At 38.8% G+C, this 22,758-nt stretch overlaps 1 protein-coding gene across 2 annotated transcripts in view; it reads right to left on the bottom strand.

Annotated features, from left to right (window-relative positions):
- Window positions 1–877: 877 nt before the first annotated feature.
- The window catches only part of LOC150085647 (swi5-dependent recombination DNA repair protein 1 homolog), a 55,857-nt gene continuing 33,976 nt past the window's right edge, over window positions 878–22,758 (bottom strand). For both annotated transcript variants that reach the window (XM_090373408.1, XM_090373409.1), the window contains exons 3-4: window positions 18,778–19,185; window positions 878–1,070 (exon numbers count right to left, since the gene is read on the bottom strand). In XM_090373408.1, coding sequence (XP_090229534.1) covers window positions 885–1,070; window positions 18,778–19,185 — 594 coding nt within the window. In that variant the 3' untranslated portion in view covers window positions 878–884. The remainder of the gene's footprint in view (window positions 1,071–18,777; window positions 19,186–22,758) is intronic.

The following is a 22,758-nucleotide window of genomic DNA, read 5'->3' as shown; positions in this document are numbered from 1 at the left end:
TGGCCTAATTTTAATAGATCTTGCTGCAGTAGCTTACTTCATTACTGTCATCAACCACTCTGCCAACCCTTATATCATCTGCATACTTAGACATCAAGTCTGATATACCCTCATCAATATCATTAATAAATACGGAAAACAGCAACCCTGGGAGACTCCACTAATAACATGAGTCCATGAAGAGCAGCATCCATTGATAACCACTGTTTTCTCCCACTCAACCATCCCTTTATCCATAGCAGCAACCTGCCCTTAATGCCACATTGCTCCAGTTTGTACAGCAGTTTTTTATGTGCTTTACTGAAATCCAAGTATAATATGATATCAAAATTATATTTTGTATCCAGTTCCTTTGTAACTCCATCACAGTATCCAATTGGTCAGACAAGACTGCAGTATAACTGCATGCCTGTCTAGATGTTTCTGCATTACTTCTTTAACCAGTGACTCCATTATTTTTCCTGAAACAGACATTAGGCTAACAGGTCTGTAATTGCTCATTTCACCTTCTGATCCCCCCCCACTGTAAATTGGTGATATATCTGCACATCTCCAGTCCATAGGGACTCCTTTGAATCCAAGGGTGCTCTTATAATTATGGCTAAGCATTTACTTACTTCCTTTTCAATGAATATGAGCATGACAAAATTTTTAATCTTAATGTTATGAATACACATGATGCCACTAAAACAGTTTCTAACACTAAAAAAGTAGAGGCAAAGGTATTTTATTCAATATTTTTTTGAGAAATAAACTGCCAAAGTCTATTTTATTAGAGCAAATTATATCTTCAGTGAAATACTATAATCAGTTGCTTATGATAAACAGACATCAATAAGATTATTAAATAAATAAAAAACAGAAACAAATAGTCCTACATGAGTTTAATGTATTTTAAACGATTCACTATCGTGATCATAGAAAATTAAATTGTGATCAATTTGTAAATGATTAATCAGGTCAGTCAGACTAGGCTGAGGTTCTGGTATTAATTTATGGAGGTGAAGAAGTGCATCCTGGGCTACTTGTCTCCATCTTGCTATGAGGGAAATCAGTTTTTCTGGCTCATTCTGAAATTTCAGAAAATTTTCATTTTAGTGACAGTTCAATTCACTATTAGCTTAAATATAACATACATATTCCAGGGCATAGGCATTAGCATGTCGTGGAATAATTGTTAGTAAAAATGAACTTAACACTGCATTTTGTTTTCAAGTTAGTAGTAATTTATCATAATTAACAGTTTCTAAAATAATCAGACATTCCCATCAGAGTGACTAGAAGTATATCAATTATCAATGTTACAACTGAAGTAACATTGATAATACAAATCAACAAAAAGAATTAATTTAAAGAAGTACAATAAAAGAGAGAGAAGATATCTAGCTCAGGATCCTCCTGGGTGTGTGTGTGCCAGGCCCAATGCTCACATTTTTTGAAGGGATGAAAATCACAAACCATAAGAAGAATTTTATTACCATACAAGTTAGTGCACTGCATCATTTCTGTAAGCAGTTAAATTTTAAAAAAAAAGTTGTATGATAGGCAACTCATTGTGAAGGGTTTTGCAATATAACATGTTATATAATTATGTCTTTCACACAACTCTTATACTTTGAATACTAACACATCCCCAATAGAGAAGTTTATTGTTACTTATTGTTAGTGGGTTTCAAGGCTTGACCTCTTGTTGATAGGCAAGTGGATACCCAAATATGTAAGAGCACTGACGACCCAGTGTCCACATTTTGTGCCATTATATGGATCCAACGTGCAATATGTATACCAGTGACAATACATTAATTTTTTATGCACAAAAGAGACTACACCACTTGGAAACTAAGCTAACCCTTCCCTAATTAATGATTAGTTAAAAAGTACTTGGGGAAAAAAAAAAAAAAACGGTAAAGCACCCATGTAAGCATGTTGTATAAAAAATCACTAATCTTTAAATTTCATTCATTGACTTACAATAGGTTTTCAAAAAACACAACAGTATTGTTAAGTTCTTTGAGTAATGCAGATGGGCAATCACAGCCAATAACACAGAGGGATACTCTTACCAAAAAAGACTTTGGTTCCAAGTGGTGTAGTTTGCACCACTTGGAACTGCAACTGCTTACTTCCCAACTGGTGTAGTTTACACCACTTGGAAAGTAAGCAGTTGCGAGATCAGATTGAAATGATTAAGGCTTTAAATGGATTGAGTAAACTTAATGATGATGGTATTCTGACACTTTCCCAGACAACGCACAAAAGAGAACAATCTTAAACTGAAAAAGGATGACTGCAGGATAGATGTGTAAAAACTTTGCTTTCAGCTGATTGAAGTAGTTAAGGCTTTAAAAAGGACTGGGTAAACTTGATGGTATTCTGGCTCTTTCTCAAACAATGCACAAAAGAGAACAACCTTAAACTGAAAAAGGATGGCTGAAGGATAGAGGTGCGAAAATTTGCTTTCAGCTAGAATGTGATTGATTGTTGGAACAAACTATCTTATGGTGTTATGGAAGTGGATAGTTTGAATAAATTTAAGGAAAACATTCTTAGAAGAGATAGACAGGTTGTTTTTTTTTTTATTATTTTATTTAAAACAAACAGTAGATACATTCCCAAAAAAGCTATTTACAATCTATGTACAAAGAGATAACATAAGAATAATAATTTTGGAGAGTAAGAAAAGGAAAAGCAATTCAACTTTGGGGAAAAGAAAACAGTTTCTTGGCATTGGATCAGTCTCATTCTTAAGGTCACACATTGAGGTGATGGACTCTTCACTCTTCAGTGATGGTTAAGAGGTGACTGCCGCTGTCCCATTTACTGTTGAGATGATTCAAAGTTTCGAGTCTTTTAAAGTGGAATTTAAGTAGGAGTCTGCTCTGCAACTTCCTCCGTAGGCTCCACTTGAGATGTTGTGCTTATGTGTTGACGGGAGGCGTGTCGTCCCTACTTCTCATGTGTTTTAAGTAAAAGTTGTAGATAGTCTTTGCAGCAATGAATAAGAAGTTACAAGTGGCGTGTGTTGTCTGCTCAGAGTGAAGCAGATACCAGTAGTCCTCCCAAGTGTGAGCATGGTTGCAGGTGAGCCTCGCAGCATATTTGATTAGTTTATTGTTCGGCACGTCAGGTGTGTGTGTGCCAGGGTACCTGGAGTGGTGCAGAAGAGAGTAGTTTGAGGCATGTAATACAAAACTTTGTAGCTTGACGGGGTAGGAAGGATGTTGTGCCAGAGATACCACTGAAAGTTAGATGGTGGCTTGTGGTGTATGGAGAAGGGTACAGGGAGAGCTTGGCAAGAGGAAGACAGGAAGATTGTGGCTGTGTGGCATAACATAATTAGTAATAAACTTATTTGGGGAGTTTAGGAGACAAGGGGTAGATGTCTTCTGGAGATGTGATGACAAAGGTTGGTGCAGGTGAAGATCTGGTGACATTTTCAATCCCTTTAACAAACTTGCGGGATCACTGATTTTAGAAGTTTGTGCTGCTGCTTTCCATTTATGGTTTTAACGGGAAAGTCTTCTGATCCTTTCCATTCAAGGCGTGATGTCAGGAGGTTGCCTATGGTCCTTTTTCCTGCCCAGGTCCACGTAGCAAAGAGGAGGTGAATATCAGTTACAGAGTCTTATCATTTTATTGTAGAAGAGCTGTTCAGAAAGTATTGTGGGAAGTGAAGTTCCCACAAGAGTTTGGTGAAGGTTAAGCTTCTTCCAGCGGTGCAGTGTGTCTCTATAGAAGGAGGGTAGTTTGAGTGGTGCTGGCACCGTCCCATTCTTATGATTGTTGATAGAATTGGCCATCTAGTGGCTGTTACTAATAGTTTATCTGTAGTGGCAGAATATGAGTGTTTCATTTGCAGTGTCTTCAGAAGAAAGGTGATCAGAAGGCAAAGATTTTGTCATTCAGCGAAACCAACCCCTGTGAGTGAGCAGCTGGCAGAGTTTAAAGCAGGACATTCAATTGGTTTTGTTCCATAGCAAGCTTCGGATAGATGTTGGATTTGGTGGAGTAAGAACTTTGAAGGTGTGCTAGAGAACGCTTGCTGGTAAAAAACAAGCATTTTCTCTCTCAGTGAAGATGTAGCGCACACTCTTCTCCATTTCCCTAGTACTCTTTCGAAGCAACTCAGCAAATCGGGCCAGTTCTTTTGGGAGAAAAGGGGTGCACTGCTGAGATACATACCTAGATATTTCTGCCACTTGCTGGACCATGTGCATTGGATGGGAGAGTCAGTTCTGGTTTTCCAGTTGCCAACCCAAAAGCCACTGGTCTTACAGTGGTTTAGTTTTGCTCCTGATGCTTGAGCATAGAGATTGTGAGCCTTTTGGATGTCTTCAAATTCACTCTTGTGGTGTATAACAATTGTAACATCATCTGTGTACGCTGAGTGGGTTATATTCAGGTAAGGCTCTGGTAGCAGTGTTCATCGGGATTGTAGACTGGTGACAATTTTTATTTAGGAATCATTCTATAGCAAGTGTGTAAAGTTGCTCAGAGAATGGGCAGCCTGTTTTATTTCTCTGGAGTATGGAAAGTTGTGGGTGAGTTGGTTATTCAGAATTTGGCTTCCTTGTATAGTAGATGGATTGTTCGGATGATGTAGGGTCCATATCCGAAAGCTTTCAGGGTTTCAAAAAGGTAGCTGTGCTCAACTCTGTAGAAAGCCTTTTCTTGGTCAGGCTAATTAGTGCTAGGAATTCTTGTTGCTGTTTGCGGTGGAGAGCAGGTCACAGATAAGATGAAGATTGTCGTGTATTGATCTTCCTGGTACTGAGTGTTTGTTGGTGATTGATATCAGGAAAAGTGGATTTCGATCAATTGCTGATGGCTTAGGAAATAATTTTGCAGTCTGTATTCATTAAGGAAATTGGATGCCAGTTTTGGAGGTTTGTGCATCTCCTTTCTTGGAAATCAGTCATGCGACAGAGGTAGTGACTAAACATAGTAATCTGTGGGATTGTGCTTCTTCAAGCACTTGTAAGAGAAGCTCCAAGTTGATCCCAAAAGATTTGGAAGAATTCAAAAGTCAGTCCATCCAGACCTGGAGATTTGTTTTTGGGAAGGGCTTTGCACGCTGCTGTTAATTCTTGTAGGGTGATGGGTTTCTCCACACTGCATTGTGTCATAGGGGAGATTTTTTCAAGTCCTTAAAGGATTTTCTCGGTTGCCTTTGTAGAGGTTTCATGGGAACTGTAAATTTCTCTATAAAATCTGGTTACTGCAGGGAGGATTTCCTCTGGGTCCTAAGAGATGTTTCCGTCATGCAGCAGAAAAATAGTGATGGTTGCTTTGTGATGTCTGCGTTCTAATGAGAAAAAAGTATTTGGTCGGATTATCAGATAGATTTATGTGGGTGTGTCTAGATCTCAGCAGGGCCCTTTTGCAGAGTGTTCTAAGTGGGTTTGTATGGCCTGTAGTGTTGACTGATGTGCCTGACTATCAGATGGGAAATGTTCAATATTTGCTTAAGCTGATACAGGTTAATAAGATTTTGTTGGCACTTCTGATGGCTATAGATTTGCAAGATTGATTTCAGTTCACTTTTAAATCTAGGCCATGTGTTTATGGGCTCCAATCTGTCTTTGGATTGAGGAAGATTTGATATTAGGTCTTGTAGCTTAGAGATATATTCCCTGTCTTGTAGAAGGCTATTGTTGAACCTCCAATAAAAACCTCCATTTTTGAAGTAACTGAGTGAAAAGGAGAGTTGCAATTTCACAAAGGAGTGGTCCGAGATATAAGATGGGATGTGTGTGATGTTCCGGACCAGAGGGACAGTGTGTTTTGGGATGTAGTATCTCTCCAGTCAGGCTTGGTAAGGAAGTCTTCTGGATGCTGTATTTGTAGATCTCCAGGTGTAGGACTTTTCTTCTAGATGCTGGTGTCTAAATGGGTCGACCGGTTCATTGTTGTCAACCAAGGCTTGAAGGTCGTTGATTAGCATTTTGCAGTGCTCAATGCATTGGGCTCTGTCCATTTCTGGGTCAAGAGTGAAGTTGAAGTCACCAGCAAGAATGATGTGTTCTTAATCTATTGTAGAGAGATGGCTCTGAATGTAATTGGTTATTTGAATGGCAAGTGTGTCCTGCTGTGGCATGTAGATATTAAAAAATATGCAAGGTTTCCTTTTGTATCAAGGAGGGCATAAACTGTGTAGCCAACAATCTCTGCAATTGCCTTGAGCTTACAGGCAGACTTATGATGTAGGCCGATACTCACTCCTGCTCCATGATGTTGCTGGGTTGGAGAATAGTATATGGCCAATCTGGCCATTTCAAAGATGGCCTTGTGTCTGCTTTAATATTTGTTTCTCGTAAGCAGAGTAGGTCGGCATGATGTTGTTGGACCTAGTCGAGTGCTAGCTTATTGCGCAATATGGCACTCTTCACGGCAAAAGAAACGTTGAGAGGAAATGGAGGTATAGAAGGTGTATGCGATGCCATTTAAGTCGGCATTGAGTTTTGGATGTTGTTTGTTGTGTATTTGTTGGCGAAATGGATAAGTGCTTGCTTGCAGAAGCTTTTTATATGCAAAAATTCTGGTTTTGTAGTTGTTGCAGAGAGTGTGCATATTTTCCCGGTAACAGATCCATATTTGGATAGAATTCCTCTGAGTAACTGATGAGGAATCTCAAGTGGGACGTCTGAAATAGTAACTACTTTCATTGGTGCTAAAGCAATTGGCGCTGATTCCAGGTAATGATGACCGATATCTATTCTTTTTTGCAAGACAGTTTGCACCCAAGAAGGATGGCTGAAATACACCTGCCCAGTTCCTGCTATGTGGAAGGAATGAGTAATATTTTTTGGTGGTACTTTCTCCACGATCGCTGTTAGGTACTGCTCTAAAGGGGCATTTTCTATGCTAGCAAAGATTAATATCCCATTTTCCTGGGAAGTAATAGCGGTTGCTTCATTTATTAGATCGCAGTTCAACTGCATACATGCTATTGTGGGTCGCAAGAACGGGGTTTTTGCAGGTGTTAAGTATAATCCATTAGACATAGTGTTAGCATAAGAATTGACAATTACTGACTTTTGGACCTTGAGGTTTTCTCCTGTTGTCGCAGGGTGTGGCTTCCGGTGTCAGGGTCACTGCTGGCAGTGGCTGTAGGTTCAGCTGCTGCTGCTGTCGTTTGACCTTCGCTGGCCATAACTGGGTGCAATTAGTTGCAAAAAGTGGAATAAAGGCATTACTGGAACTGCCGGCCTTCCATGGCTAAAAGTTGAAAATAAAATCTAACCTAACTAAAACTCTAAACTCAACACAAACAAAATTAATACTAGTCGAAAGCTCTCCTGAAGAGGATGTTGTTATTTGGTTTTTAGGAGCATTAGCAACTAAGGCCATATTGCTCCGGGGATATGCGGTGGTCATTCCCCGACCTTTCCGCATCCTCCGTATTTGGTGGTCATGGGCTCGAACCCCAGTCTAATCAAGAAGTGTGTGCTATGCACTGCAGCTCCTGCCCACCTGGCTACAGAGGGGATGTGTGTGTGATGTCTGTGAGAATACCAGTCAAGACATCTTTCGATTCCTCCCCGAAGAGGAATCGAAAGATGTCTTGACTGGGATTCTCACAGACAAACGTCGAAAAAGAGGGGAAGGCGGGAGCTTAAAAACACGTGTCTGACGCTGAAGACACAGATAGATATAGTTTTTTTTTTTACAATTATTATTAAAACATGAACAGTAGCTACATTTTCAACAAAAACACCATTCTATGTACAAAAGCAAAAAAATAAAGAAACTTTGGAAAGTAAAAAACTATTTCAACTTCAGGAATTGAGAAGACAATTTCTTGGCATTGGATCAGTGTCATATTAAAGGTGATGGTAAAAAGGTGACCACTACTGTTCCATTCACTGTTAAGATAATTCAAGAATTCTGGTCTTTTGCAGCGGAATTCGAGTAGAAGTCTGCTCTGCAACTTTCTTCGTAGGCCCCACTTGAGATGTTGCTACGATGTGTTGAATGATGGCCTTAGTGGCAATGAATACGAAGTTGCAAGTGGTGTGTGTGTGTGTGTGTGTGTTGTCTGTTCAGAGTAAAGCAGGTACCAGTAGTCCTCCCCCAACTGTGGGTGTGGTTGCAGGCAAGCTCTGCTGCATCCAATGTGTATTTGATCAGTTGGTTGTTCGATGGGAATGCCAGATACGTGTGCCAGGGTGCCTGGAGTGGCGCAAAAGTGGCAGTAGTTTGAAGCATGTAATACAAAACTTTGTAGCTTGACTGGGGTAGGAAGGATGTTGTACCACAGTCTCCACTGGATGTCTGCGCCCGATTTGGAACATTTCATCCTGTACGGAAGGTTCCACTGAAAGTTAGATGGTGACTTGTGGTAAGTGCAGAAGGGTACATGGAGAGTTTGGCAGGTGGATGATGGGAAAATCGTGGCTGTATGGTGTGACATAACGAGTTGATAGACTTTTTTGGAGGGAGCAGGAGATAGAGGTATGTCATCTGGTGATTGATAGTTGTCAACCAGATGGCAGCAAGCATTCTCTGGCACGTGTTCAAGGCTCTAACCCCATCTATCGACTTCCTCCATCAAGTTCAAGCATCCATTTGAAGCTTCCTTTGGAACAAAACCAACTGAATGTCTTGCTCTAAACTCTGCCAGATGCACACCCATGGGAGTAGGGGCTGGTCTCGCTTGAAGGCAAAATCTCTACCTTCCAGATCACCTTTCTTCTGAAGACACTGCAAGTGAAACACATATTCTGCCACTACAGATAAACTACTAGCAACAGCCACAAGAGCACTATCACTATCAACAATCTTAAGAATGGACATGGTGCCAGCACACTCAAACTGACCTCCTTCTACAAAGATGGTTGAAAGATGAAGAAGGTTGGTGCAGGTGAGGATTCAGTGACATTTTTTATCCCTTTTGCTGTAGTTATCACAAAGAGTTTGTGTGATTGATGATTTTAGAAGTTTGTGTTGCTACTTTGCATTTATGGTTTTAAGGGCAAGTCTTTTGATTCTTTCCATTCAAGGTGTAGTGTCAGGAGGTCGCCAATAGTTCTAATTCTCTCCCAGTTCCAGGTAGGAAAAAAAAGATGATTGTCAGTTGCAGCATCTGTTATCCTTTTATTATAGAAAAGGAGTATATCTGAAAGTATTGCGGGAAGTGATATTCCCTCATTAGCGTTACCTCATGCAACACTCATGAGGGAACATCCAGCAGTGCAGTGCATCTTTATAGAAGGTCAGTTTGAGTGTGCTGGCACATGTCCATTCTTAAGATTGTTGATAGTGATAGTGCTCTTGTGGCTGTCGCTAGTAGTTTATCTGTAGTGGCTGTTTAACTTGCAGCGTCTTCAGAAGAAAGGTGATCTGGAAGGTAGAGATTTTGCCTTCAAGCAAGAATAGCCCCTACCCCCCCCATGGGTGTGCAGCTGGCAGAGTTTAGAGCAGGACATCCAGTTGGTTTTGTTCCAAAGGAAGCTTCAAATGGATGCTTGAACTTGGTGGAGGAAGTCGATAGGTGGGATTAGAGCCTTGAACATGTGCCAGAGAACGCTTGCCGCCAGGTTGACAACTAGCACTCTTTCTCTCAGTGAAGATGTAGTGCACACACTTCTCCATTTCCTAAGTACTCTGTTGAAGCGACTCAGCAATACGGGCCAGTTCATTTGAGAGAAAAGGGGGACATCTGGTACTGAGTGTTGGTGATCGGTATCAGGGAGAGCAGATTTTATTCAATTAGCTATGGCTTTGTAAATAATTTTACAATCTGTATTCATTAAGGAAACTGCCATCAGTTTTGGAGGTTTGTTTGGTATCATTTCTTGGGGATCAGTCGTGTGACAGAGGCAGTGACTGAATCTGGTACACCGTGGGAAAGTGCTTCTTTAAGCATTTATAAGAGTAGCCATTCGAGTTGATCGCATAAGGTTTGGAAGAATTCAGAAGTCAGTCCATCCAGACCTGGAGATTTGTTTTTGGGAAGAGCTTTGCACACTGCTGTTAGTTCTTGTAGGGTGATTGATTTCTCCATTGCTGGACTACAGAGGAGATTTTTTTCAGTCCTGAAAGGATTTCCAAGGTTGTCTTTGTGGAGGTTTCATGGGAACTGTAGATTTCTCTTGTGAAGGAGGAGCACATGAGATAGAGATAAAATGATGCCCTTTTACACTACAAAAGCAGTTTTTTGCCTTTAAGAGTGATCTATGGTGTATTCACACCAATATTATGTAGATTTCTCTAAAAAATCTGGTTACTTCAGAGAGGATTTCCTCTGGGTCCAAGTGATCTTTCTGTCTTGCAGCTGAATGGCAGTGATGGTGATTGCTTTGCGATGTCTGCATTCTAACGAGAAAAATTATTTGATCGGAGCATCAGATAGATGCGGGTGTGTCTAGATCTCAGTAGGATGCCTTTTGCAAAGTGTTCTAAGTGGGTTTGTATGGCCTGTAATGTTGACTGATGTGCCTGATTATTAGATGGGAAATGCTTCAATCTTTGCTCAAGTTGGTACATGTTAATACGCTTTTGTTGGAATTTTCTGATGGTTGTAAATGTGCAAGAAAGACTTCAGTTGACTTTTAAATCTAGGCCACCATGTGATCGTGGGCTTGAATCTGTCTCTGCACTGGGCAAGATTAGATATTAGGTCTTGTAGCTTAGAGATAACCCTGCATGACCCTGGCAGATGCTACAGAAAGTAGCACCTTTCCTCCCCTCCACAGTTATCCCTGCTGTTTTCCTTTGCATTCTGCTGCATGGGTAGCCAGTCTATGAAATAAATGCTCAATGCAAAGTTTACTACCCAAATCCCCAACTGGGTAGTAAGAGAAGGTGAAATGGGGGAGTTTAAAATGCTGGATAGTTGTTTTAATAATGTAGTAATTAGAACTCAGAGAGGAAAGGGGATAAATGCTGAGGAGGATATAATTATTATTATTATTAGCCATACAGTGAAAGGAGTGAAGGTGGAGTTGGGTTTCTGGTCCATAAAGATTTTAAAAACAACATTTTGGAATTCAAAAGCATATCACCAAGGGTGTCAAGACTAATACTCAAGATTTCTAAGAGGTACAAGCTAAAGGTTATAATGATTTATGCACCAACATCGAGCCATGATGATGAAGAGGTTGAAGAAATGTACACCGAAATTGAGAGAGTCTTCTAGATGAGCAGAAAACCCACTACACTATTATTATGGGGGACTTCAATGCCAAGGTTGGAAAAAGACAAAACAGCGCAGAAAGGGGAACTATAGGAAATTTTGGAATTGGTGAAAGAAATGAAAGAGCTGAAAGACTTGTGGAATTTGCAGAATCTCAAGGACTATCAGTAATGAACACTTTTTTCAAGAAAAGGGTGAACAGAAAGTGGACATGGAAGAGTCCAAATGGATTAACAACTAATGAAATCGACTTCATCCTCACTAACAGAAAATATATTGTGAATGATGTTACCGTCCTGAATAAGGTAAATGTTGGAAGTGATCACAGAATGGTAAGATGTACACTTGATATAGATGTAGAAAAGAAAGGAAAAAACTGACTCGAGTAAATAATACAAAGGTCTTTGAGATAACAGAAGAGGAGAAAAAGCAGTATGTACTGGAACTTAAGAACAAGTTTGAGCTTCTGCAGACTGCTCAGGACCAAGATATCGACGAGGAATATTACAACTTTCTGAAAGTGATAAAGCCCAAGAAACCTATAGGGAAAAAGAAATCCAAAGAAGAAAAAATTAGTCAAGAAACACTTGTCATGATGAACCGAAGATGAAAAATGAAGAGCAAGAAAAACAGTGACAGGGAGAAAATTGAGTATACTGAGTTATGCAAAGCCATTAGAAAGAGGCTCAGAGAGGACATAAGAAGATTTAACACAAGAAAAGTAGAACAAGCATTAAGGGAAAACAAAGGATTTAAATCAACAGCCATGAGCAGTAATACAGAAAGACAAATGATACTGAAACTGAAGAACAGCGATCGTGTACTTATAAACAGGAGAGAAGACATAATTCAAATAGCAGAAGACTACTATAGAGAATTATACAAGGAGCGAGGGAATGACACCAGCAGTGGGGAAGATGGATTGCAAAGTAGCAACACATACGACATACCCGATATTCTTCCTGATGAGGTAGAACATGCATTGAAGAAAATGAAGAATCAGAAAGCCCCGGGGGAAGATGAAGTTACTGTAGAGTTGTTAAAATTGGGAGGAAGAGACATAACACAAAAACTGGCAGGGCTCTTCACAAAGTGCATTAGAAAAGGTGTGACGCCTAAGCAGTGGAAGAATGCAATCATAGTTTTGCTGCATAAGAAAGGAGATAAATCAGAAATTGGAAATTATAGACCAATTAGCTTGTTATCCCATTTCTACAAGTTGTTCACAAGGGTCATTACTAACAGATTAGAAAGAATACTTGGTGAAAGAAATGAAAGCTGGCTTTAGGACAGGACTGTCAACTACGGATCACCTTCACGTAATATCACAGCTAATGGAGAAAGCAAATGAATATAAAACATCATTATGCCTGGCATTTGTGGATTATGAAAAGGCATTTGACTCCATACAGCATAAGGCAATGTTTCGGGCACAGGAAAGACAAGGCATAGATACCCCACATATTATGATTTTGAAGAAAATATATGAGAGTGCTACCTCCTTTATTAGACTAGACAAAGATAGTAGGAAATTTAAAATCGAGAAAGGAGTTCGACAAGGAGACACAATATCTCCGAAGCTGTTTACTGCTGCCCTTGAGGAAGTTTCAGAAGATTAGACTGGTCGCAGAAAAGAGTCAATGTGCACGGAGAGTACCTAAACTACAAAGGGTACTAGGAAAGTTTTGCAATATGACGCAACAATGAATCACAGGAAGCTGCTTGTTGCTGCATGTTGAGACATGTTCATACGTGCATAGTAGCCCCCGTGCCAAGTCGAGGGCTCAGTTATTCATTAGTAGTGAGAGTGTAAAGTGCTTGCGATGGCATCGTGGACACGAAATGAGATAAGGACAGTTTTGCGGTATAATTTCGTGCGTGGTTTAACCATAGACCAGTGCTTAGAAGAAATGACTCTTGCACTAGATGATGATTGTCCACATCGTACAACGATATTCAGGTGGTATAGAGAATTCCAAAGGGGAAATTTCACTCTGGAGGATTCTGAGAGGCCGGGAAGACCACGAAAGTCAGTTACGGAGGAAAACGTTACTGCTGTGAGGAAAATGCTTGACGAAAACAGGCGAGTGACCTACCAACAGATAGATGATACTTTGGGCCTAAATGCACCAGCAATTCGTTCGATTCTGCAAGATCATTTGCACGTGAAGAAACTTTGTTCTCTCTGGGTGCCGCATCAACTGACTGAAGAGCAGATGACACGACGTGTGACTTGGTGCCGGGAGATGTTAAAAAAGTTTGATAAGGGACAATCTCGGTATGTGAACAACATCGTGACAGGTGACGAGACTTGGCTGTACTATTACGATCTGCCGACCAAGGCTCAAAACAAAGTTTGGGTCTTTGATGATGACGACACACCCGTAATTGTCAGAAAATCCCGATCTGTAAAGAAGAAAATGATAGCTGTATTTTTCAAATCCAGTGGAATTGTGGAACGTGTCGTTTTGGACACGCAGAAGACAGTCACAGCTAAGTGGTATACTGAACAATGCCTGCCTAAAGTCATTGGATCTATGAAGAACCTGCGGCCAAAGTCAAGAATGGACACCTGGTACCTCCATCACGAAAATGCTCCAGCTCACCGCGCCAAAGCCTGCACCGAATATTTGACCACGACAGGACTGAAACTTCTCGAGCACCCTCCCTACAGTCCAGACCTTGCTCCCTGCGACTTTGCACTGTTCCCGCATGTGAAAATGAAGCTAAAAGGGAGGCGGTTTTCCAGTGATGAGGACCTTCTACGGGCTTGGGACAACGAGTGTGCTTTACTCCCTAGTGAAACTTGGCAGAACTGGTTTAAAGATTGGTTTCGGAGGATGGAGAGGTGTATTGAATGTAGAGGAAATTACTTTGAAAAAATTAAATAAACAAAGCTGTATTGCAAAACTTTCCTAGTACCCTTTGTATTTACGATTTGCAGATGACATTGTGGTCATAAGCCATGATCCCAAAGAATTAGAGGAAAATCTTAATCAGTTATGCACAGTTAGTAAAGATTTTGGACTAAAGATGAATATGGCTAAAACAAAAGTAATGGTGAACAAGTATGCCACAGAAAGGGAAATAATGATTGAAGGAGCAGTAATTGAAAAGGTGGAGTCATATACTTATCTGGGACAAGTTATTAGCTGTAATAATGATAAATGGCTGGAAGTCAAGAGAAGAATAAATTTTGGATGGATAGCATTCAGGAAATATAGTCACATACTGAAGAGCAATATCCCAGTTTGTCTTAAACGTAAAATAATGAACCAATGTATACTTCCCACCATGACTTATGGAAGTGAAGCTTGGGCACTCACCAAATGAATGGAAGAGAAGCTGAGAACTACACAGCGAAGAATGGAACGAATTATATTGGGAATCAGACTGTTAGATAAGAAGAAGAGAAACACATGGATTAGGCAGCAAACTCAAGTAAAGGACATTCTTATCAAAACTAAACTAAAATGGTCTTGAGCAGGACACATAGCTCGAAGACATGATGACAGATGGACTAAGAAAATAACAGAATGTTACCCAAGAGGAGCTAGAAGAAAACCTGGAAGACAAAGGCGGAGATGGAGAGATGAAATTCATGAGTTTGCGGATAGTAAATGGATGGCCAGTGCTCAAAACAGAAGGAACTGGAAAGTTGCTGGTGGACTGAAAATGGCTGATGATGATGATTAGCCATAAGATGCAAGGAAGCCTGAGGCTTATGCTGCACCAGCCAAAAAAAAAAAAAAAAAAATCCCATGTTACCTTGAGAGAGTCAGAGAGAGAGTCAGAGAGAGAGAGAGAGAGAGAGAGAGAGAGAGAGAGAGAGAGAGAGAGAGAAATAAGGGAATCACCAAGAAAGCAAGAAAGAGAAGAATAATGATATCCAGCTCAGGACCCTGGGTTTGCCAAGCCCATACTCACCAGATGTGAGCCCCTGGGTCCTTTGCCAAGTTGAACTCCTTGGTCTAATTTCTTGAGCTAATTCCTTGGTCTATAGTTATTCAGGGTCCTCAGAGCCTTGAATAACACTGGAAAGGGAATTGAAAAGTATATGAGTCAGTTTTTTATAAACATCCATAAAAAAAAAAAAGAGATACCCTCTCTTACTAAAGTTCAGAGTAAAAGAAATGTCAGTGTGAATGTTGTTGATGTGGGAGAGGAATTTATCAGAGTTAACCTTGCATTGGTTCTATATTATGAACATGTTGTTGATGAACCTGGCCCATAGCTTAGGAATGTATGTACTGGCAGAAACAGCAGTCTCATCATATAGCAGAAACAGCAGTCTGCTTGATGTCAGCCATGAATACATCTGTGAGAAGGGTGCTTGGGAGGAGCTCCCTATGCTGAGACACTTCATTTGGAGGAAGAACATACCATGGAAGTGGGTCTTGGTGAGCTTTAAGAGTACAGGAACTCCCTGACTCACATAAGAGTTGCACTCCGTGGAACTCTATGTAACTTGAATTTTACATAAGTTGGAATTTGCCTAAATGCTTATCCAGCACTCGCAACTATGAATGCTGAATTTGATTGAAGCAAAAAATAAATGTTTGATGAACATGTAAATAGAATTATTTATTAAATTTTTTTTATCTCATGCGCAGGAAAAATTACAGTGTACAAAATTACAAAAATTTCAAAATGATAAAATTACAAAAAAAGGGAGGGGGCCAGGCATAATGTGAGCAGCTGATAAGTATGCTGCTGCAGAGGTTGAGGGCTGTGTTAAGGAATATTTAGAAGGGAGTTTTTTCCAACACATCACAAAATTTCTCTGCTGCTGCAGAATCGGCACTGGTGACTTCACTGCATACTTTAACATTGTGGAAACCAGCGCGATGCTTGAACCTATTAAACCACCCGTTGCTTTCCACAAATTTGACTTGGGTTCGCCGTACTTATCCTTAATGTCTTCATAAATACTTCTTGCTTTTGCTTGAATGACCATTTGACTCAGGGACTCTCGCTTCTGAATCTGATTTTCCATACATATTATTAATAGCTTTTCCATCTTTGATACAGAACCTGAACACTGCTTTGTGATCACAGTTGATCTTAAATGCATTAATCCATTAACATGTTCTTTTATACGTGCACTGTCCTTTGAAATAGTATTCACGGTTGAAGCAGCGAGACCTAATTCCCGTGCAATAGATGACAAACTTTGTCCTGCTTCGTACTTCTTAATCATCTTCATTTCTAAATCAGCTTCGTTTCGTTTCCTAGCCCTGCCACCAGTTGCACTTTCTGTTGGTCACTTTCCCTCTACCATTGTACTAAGGAATGAAGAAAAGATTCTGAAAATTTATTTTTGTTTTTTTATATGATTGAAGATTTCAGTGAAGGAGAACTCATTTCATCATAATACCGTAACATAAAAACCCACAGAATTCCAGTTATTGGTATTATCACAAATGCAATAAGATTAAGTTTACTACCCATTTATAATAGACTGCACTAACAGAAAAGCCCGATAAACCAGAAAGTGCAAATTGTTTTATGGTAGTGACCTCCAGAAATATGTTTTAGAAAAAAATATCACAAAGGCATTAAAAATTGATTCTTATAACAGAACATATGATAACGATGAAAGTGTAGTGCAATTTCCATTATAAAAGTGACCTTTTAGAAGATAAATAGCTGTTATATAGCGAAAATTTCAACTTCCGAGGTCTTGGAACAAATTACCAAAAAAAAAAAAAAAAAAAAAACCCCCACATGTTACTGGGTTCACATTGCGATGTTTTCACGATACCTCCATTTATTCCAAATACGTTTCCATGATTTTTTTTAAGTTTGCACCGGCTGGCAAAAAACTTACGTAAAGTTGAATTTCTGTAAATCGAGTATTATGTAAGCCGGGGAGTGTCTGTAATTTGGACACAAAATTCTGTCTTCTGAAAACGGTGTAGAATGGCCAGTGTATGTAAACATGTTAAAGTAAGAGTTAAGGCTAGTTTTGGCTGTCCCCAAGGGGTATGTTTGTGAATACTAACTCCACAACTATACTTGCCAAAATGTCCTCGGAAAGATGTGCTTTATGACCTTTCATCACAAAAGATGATTGGGTATTCAGAATTGTTGGGTCAAGCACTTAAAAGTGGGTCTTTCCAGTGCACATAGCTCCTTCCCAATTTAATTTTCTTGGAGATGATTGGAAATATTCTGAGAATAATGACCCTGCCAACTGTGTCAAGCTTTGCTAACATGGATGGAGATGGGTTGTATTTTCTTGACTGAAATACTTTGTATTCTCTGTGGGGTTTAGATAACTGCTGTGCCTAAGCAGGTGGAGGAAGTTGATGGTCTAAAGAACAAAGTTTGCTGCCAGTGGGGGGTGAATGCATACTAGCATCTTAAGCATAGAGACTTTGAGACAATGAATCATACTGGTCCACTTGAAATGAATGACATCACTAATGCTGATTCTGTAGAGGTTGCTAACAAACTAAAGAAATATTTTGCATCTATATTAACACATGAATATTTAAGACAGGGGATTAACAGATGTCTGTCTAATACTTATTGGGTGTCATGTGAACAAAGTGGGGATAATGAAATCTATCCAATTATATTAAAAGAAGCAGCAAAAGAGGTAGTCAAACCTTTAGCTATAGGAATGAGAGCACCCTTAGGTTCAGGTAATCTGTGTTGAAACCCAAAACAAATTGGAGCTGTATAAATATATGTCACATTCATGAGGTGATACAAAGAGTGAAGTGGGTAACTAAAGCCCTGTAAGTTTGACATTTGTGCCAGGGAAAATAATAGAGTTAATAGTTAAAAGTATTGTAAAGTTCATGTAATGGTGCTATAAAGCAATCAGAGAATGGATTGGTTAAGGAGTAATCATGGCTAACAAATCTGATTAACTACTATATGCGGTTGTCATGAAGGAAGTAGATGTAAAGAATACTGATCCACATGAATAATTACTATGTATTGGAGCAATCTTCTATCAGACACCAATTACCACCACAGATAAAGGGAGTTAAGTGGTAGAAGTAATTATCAATAATTATAAAGAAAGTAAATGTAAATAATACTGATCAACACAAACAATTATTGTATATACTGGAGCAATGTTCTATCATGGTTAAGTGATAGGAGCAATTATCAATAATTATAAATGGCCAGTGCTCTTAATGGACTAATGTTGATGAGTGAAGTACAACAGGAGTTGGTGTTGGGCCTCTTACTGTAATTTGGACAAAAAATGCTGTCTTCTGAAAGGGGTGTAAAATGGCCAGTGTATGTAAACGTGTTAAGGTAAGAGTTAAGGCTAGTTTCGGCTGTCCCCAAGGGGTATGTGATGACTAATGTAGGAATGTGACGCCTGCTGTAAGCATAGCCTACATTTGTATCAAGCAAGCCAACAATGGAATACATGTAATTTACAGGCAGTACACTGATGTCTCATGGCCTTAGTTACTTTGGTACAAAAAAACATTGTATATACATTGCCCAATTTTTTTAAGCCAATAAACAATCTGATTTATTATTCAATGCAGATAAACGTTATCACTCTTGTAATATCAGTGATATAAAAATTCAGTTCTATGACCTGAAAACAGTTTTAAAATGGATCTGTCTAAAATTTAAAAATGAGATGTGTAATGAAAATTGGTTACCTTTGTACGATACATTTTTACCATCTTCAGTTGCCTCAGCACATCCTCTTTCTGTTCTAAAGACCTCTCAAGTTTTGTCATATACCTATTCAGTTCATCAGTATCATTACAGTTTGAAATTTCATTACATAAATCAAACTTTGTTATCTCCAAACTTATATTTGTATATTCTTCATATGTTTCACTACATACTTCTTTATTATAGAGTTCTGATTTCTGAAGAGTAGACTCATTATATATGACACTGACAGATGATGATTTGTGACTTTTAGTACACTGACTCAGTTTTCTGTTATGGTTACTGTCAGGAATATCATCTGACTGCAAATATTTACTGGAGTCAAGCAGTAGCGGTGATGCCTTAAACCTAGCTATTCTTTTTAACTTTTCTTTAAGACTCGAGCTCATCTAAAAATATACAAACAGAACTGTCAGATAAAACATAATTAAATAAACAATACTGTCGATACAGGTATTTAAAATGGAAATGATTTTGGTTTAACTTGTATGAATAAGCAAACAACATGTCTGTCATACAGAAACATTTTATATAACATGCTAACTGGCAATTACATGATAGTAGGACGTGTGCTATGACCAGAAAATTATGAATGCTTCTAGCCAGAGCACAAGTATTTTTAATGAATTGTAAAGGATATTTCCTATTCAAGAAGATAGTAATTAAGCAGCGTAGTTCAGTTTATAAATACTGTTCTTTGGAACTATTTTTTGTCATTTTGTGTGTGTGTAGAGCACAGATTTAAACTTTTTTTTTTAAAAATTGGTTCATTGGACAGCGCCACTGCTCAAAGTGGGAAAATAATAACTGGAATACGGGTAACCCTCGTATAACACAGTAGTTAGCTTCCTATGAAATTTTGTGTAGTGCAAAGCTGTGTTATACAGGACTAAGAACCAGTACAAAAAGGGGAGTTACGTACCAAAAGCTAACAAAAATAAAATTTTTTATAACTATCGGAAACTTAATTTTTATTAAAAATAGTAATAACTGAACAAATGTCTTACAAACTGTGATATATATATATATATGTCAAATAATGTACATTCACTGAATTTTCTTCCTCTTCATTGCTGTTAAGTACACAATCAAACAAGAACGTTTTCTCTGTTGCAGAATATTTTCACCTTTTGAACATTCTTCTGCAGCATCTATATTTCTGTAGATCTTTGTAAATTGCATGGTATGGAGCTAGGCACTTTTGAACTTTGTGTTCCTTTCAGTCGAAGGATCTGTATTCAAAAAATAAGATTCTAATTTCTCAGCTAAGGTTGTCTTCCGTATGCTTTTTAGTATAAATTCTCCAATGCCATTTCCACCAAATCTACTTCGCCAGCCTCTTTTTCTACCAGTAACTCTTGAACGTCTTCAGTAGTCATATAATCAAAACCTTTCATTCCTACCAACTTTGCAAGTTCTACTATTGCACCGATTCCATTTTCCACTGGTTCACCCATATTTCCTGAATGAACTGACTCAGGCCATACATTTTTCCAACATGCACGTTTTGATGATTTTACTTCTTTGAGCAATAAAGCTATGATTCCAATACAGTCCACAATTTAAAAATGTTTCCATGCCTCCATCACTTCACAATAGATTAGGAATCAATTTTCCAAAATCCATTGTAACGATTTTCTGATGTAATGAGTTTTAAAGGTAATAATGCCTTGATCTAATGGCTGAATTAAAGTAGTTTGGGACTGAACATTAATTCAACATTCTGAATGACTTAAATATTTTGGACGGCCTAGCACATTATCCAATAGTAATAAAACTTTGAAATCTAATAAATTTTTCTGCTTTAAATAGTTTTCCATCAACTGGCACAAAACAATTTAGAAACCATTCTTTAAATAAATTGGCAACTACCCAAATTATCCCTAAGTTCCTTAGGCATAATTTAGGGCTGGAATTTAATTCACAACAAAGAAATTATTTTAATACGGTTCTTAAGAACAAAGTTTAATAATATATACACGGGAAATTTTATAAACGATGAAATAAAAACCAAAATAACCTTACAAAAACCTTAAAAGTCATGAACTGCACGCTTCGAAGTCAATTTTTTATGGTCTCAAACAAGTACAAGTTCAATAGCACAGAATCTAACACAGGGATTTCCCAACAAAATAAAATACAGGGATCTCCCAATAATTTTTTTATATAACAACTAGTGATTTAACAGCAGGGATTCACAAAAAAAGAATGGAAATGTTGAAAAATCGCATCCAACATAATAGCAGGGTCTTCCCCCCCCACAAAAGCTCAAAAACACTGTGTTATGCGAGGTTTGCCGCAATTCTCTAACCGTGTTATATAAGTACCATGTTGTGCAAGGATTGCATCAATCGTGTTAGAGTGAAACAGTGTTGGCACCAATATTGTAGTCGATAAGAACTAATGTAACGTATATATATATCTCAAACTGATAGCGTAAGGTCAAAAGTAAAACTAGATAGTGTAATACGAAGCACTCAATTAGGAATCTGTTAGGTTATTATAGTATTATCAATTAATAAAAAATATTATTAACCTTATTAAATTTCACTGTTAATTAAATTATATTTAAATGAAAATCGTGACCCAGACTTGAGCTGAGAAGTAAAGATCACAGACTAGCGAGAGTGCTGTGACTCGGGGGAGAAATAAAAGGGGCGATTGTCCAATGCATCAGTCTCAAAAAATGTGTGAAATGTGAAATATTTGCTTAACTTTCTAAAACGGAACATGATCTAGCCAAGAAGGCTGTCTTTGTGTGTGCTAGATGCCTAGAATTCAAGAAATTAGGCACCAACTCAGCATTTTGATGGGCTCTATGAGAGCTTGAGGTGTAGGGTAAATGCCCTTGAAGAAATCAATATGAGGGGACCCATCAAGCTCTCAACTACCCCACTCACTCCTGTGCATCAGGCAACAGAGAGGCAATCTCCAAGGCGGAATGTGCTGGTCCCAACTAGTTATTGTTGGCGACTATTGTCAAGGAGATGGGGAATATTCTATGCAAGAAGGATAGGTGGAACAGGACCAGGGTATGTCTGCCAGGGGAAAACATTGAAGACTTTGTAGAGCAGATATCATCTTTTAAGGGCACAAAAGGTGATATTGTTATACATGTTGGAACTGATGACATTAACATGGTAAGAGATCTGCAGATTTACTCAATAAGTACAGGTCAATGTTGACAAAAAGTTGCGAGATAAGTTTGAATGTGAAAGTGTCTGCAATTCTGCCCAGACACGATAGGAGGGAGTATATGATGGGAGCCTTGTCGATCAATTTGACCCTGGAGAGATTGTGCAAGGTCAAGGGGTAGAATTTTTTTCAGCCTGGTCTGTGCATGTTGACAGAAGAGACTGCTTCTACAGGGATGGGGTACACTTAAATAGAAAGGGTGCAATAATATTTGCTGATGCTATCGAGGCAGTGTTAAGTGGATCGGAAAACTGCCAGCTTGGGGGAGGGGGGGGGATAAACAGACTAAAAGGTTAACAGTGACCACAGGCATAGGCAAAAGCGATTCTTGCACTGCTTCTATTAGAATGAGCAGCATCCTGGAAAGCAAGGCAATAGAGATTTCCAGGACTGCTGGGAGTAATAGTGGAACAAATAAATACATGGGCTGTGTTAGGGTAACTAAAAGTAGAAACAGATGCATGTATACTTACATGTACACCAATGCTAGGAGTATAGTTAACACATTTGATGAGCTTGAAGTGCTAGTCAAGACATCAAAGGCAGATATTGTTGGGATATCAGAGATGTGGTGTCACACAGACATAGGCAGTGCAAATGTATCATCGATTCACAAAGGGGGTTCAAAAGGTGATACAGGTAACTATAGACCTGTTAGTTTAACTTGTGTTCCGAGGAAAATAATGGAACTACTGGTTAAAGAAGCTTTGCAGGATCATCTAGACAAGACTGCAGTAATAGTTAATACACAGAATGGGATCTTGTCT

Source organism: Mastigoproctus giganteus, chromosome 5 (assembly GCF_048544385.1).
Source record: "Mastigoproctus giganteus isolate SK-2022 chromosome 5, ASM4854438v1, whole genome shotgun sequence".
Lineage (NCBI taxonomy): Eukaryota > Metazoa > Arthropoda > Arachnida > Uropygi > Thelyphonidae > Mastigoproctus > Mastigoproctus giganteus.
This window is presented reverse-complemented; position numbering and strand designations above follow the sequence as displayed.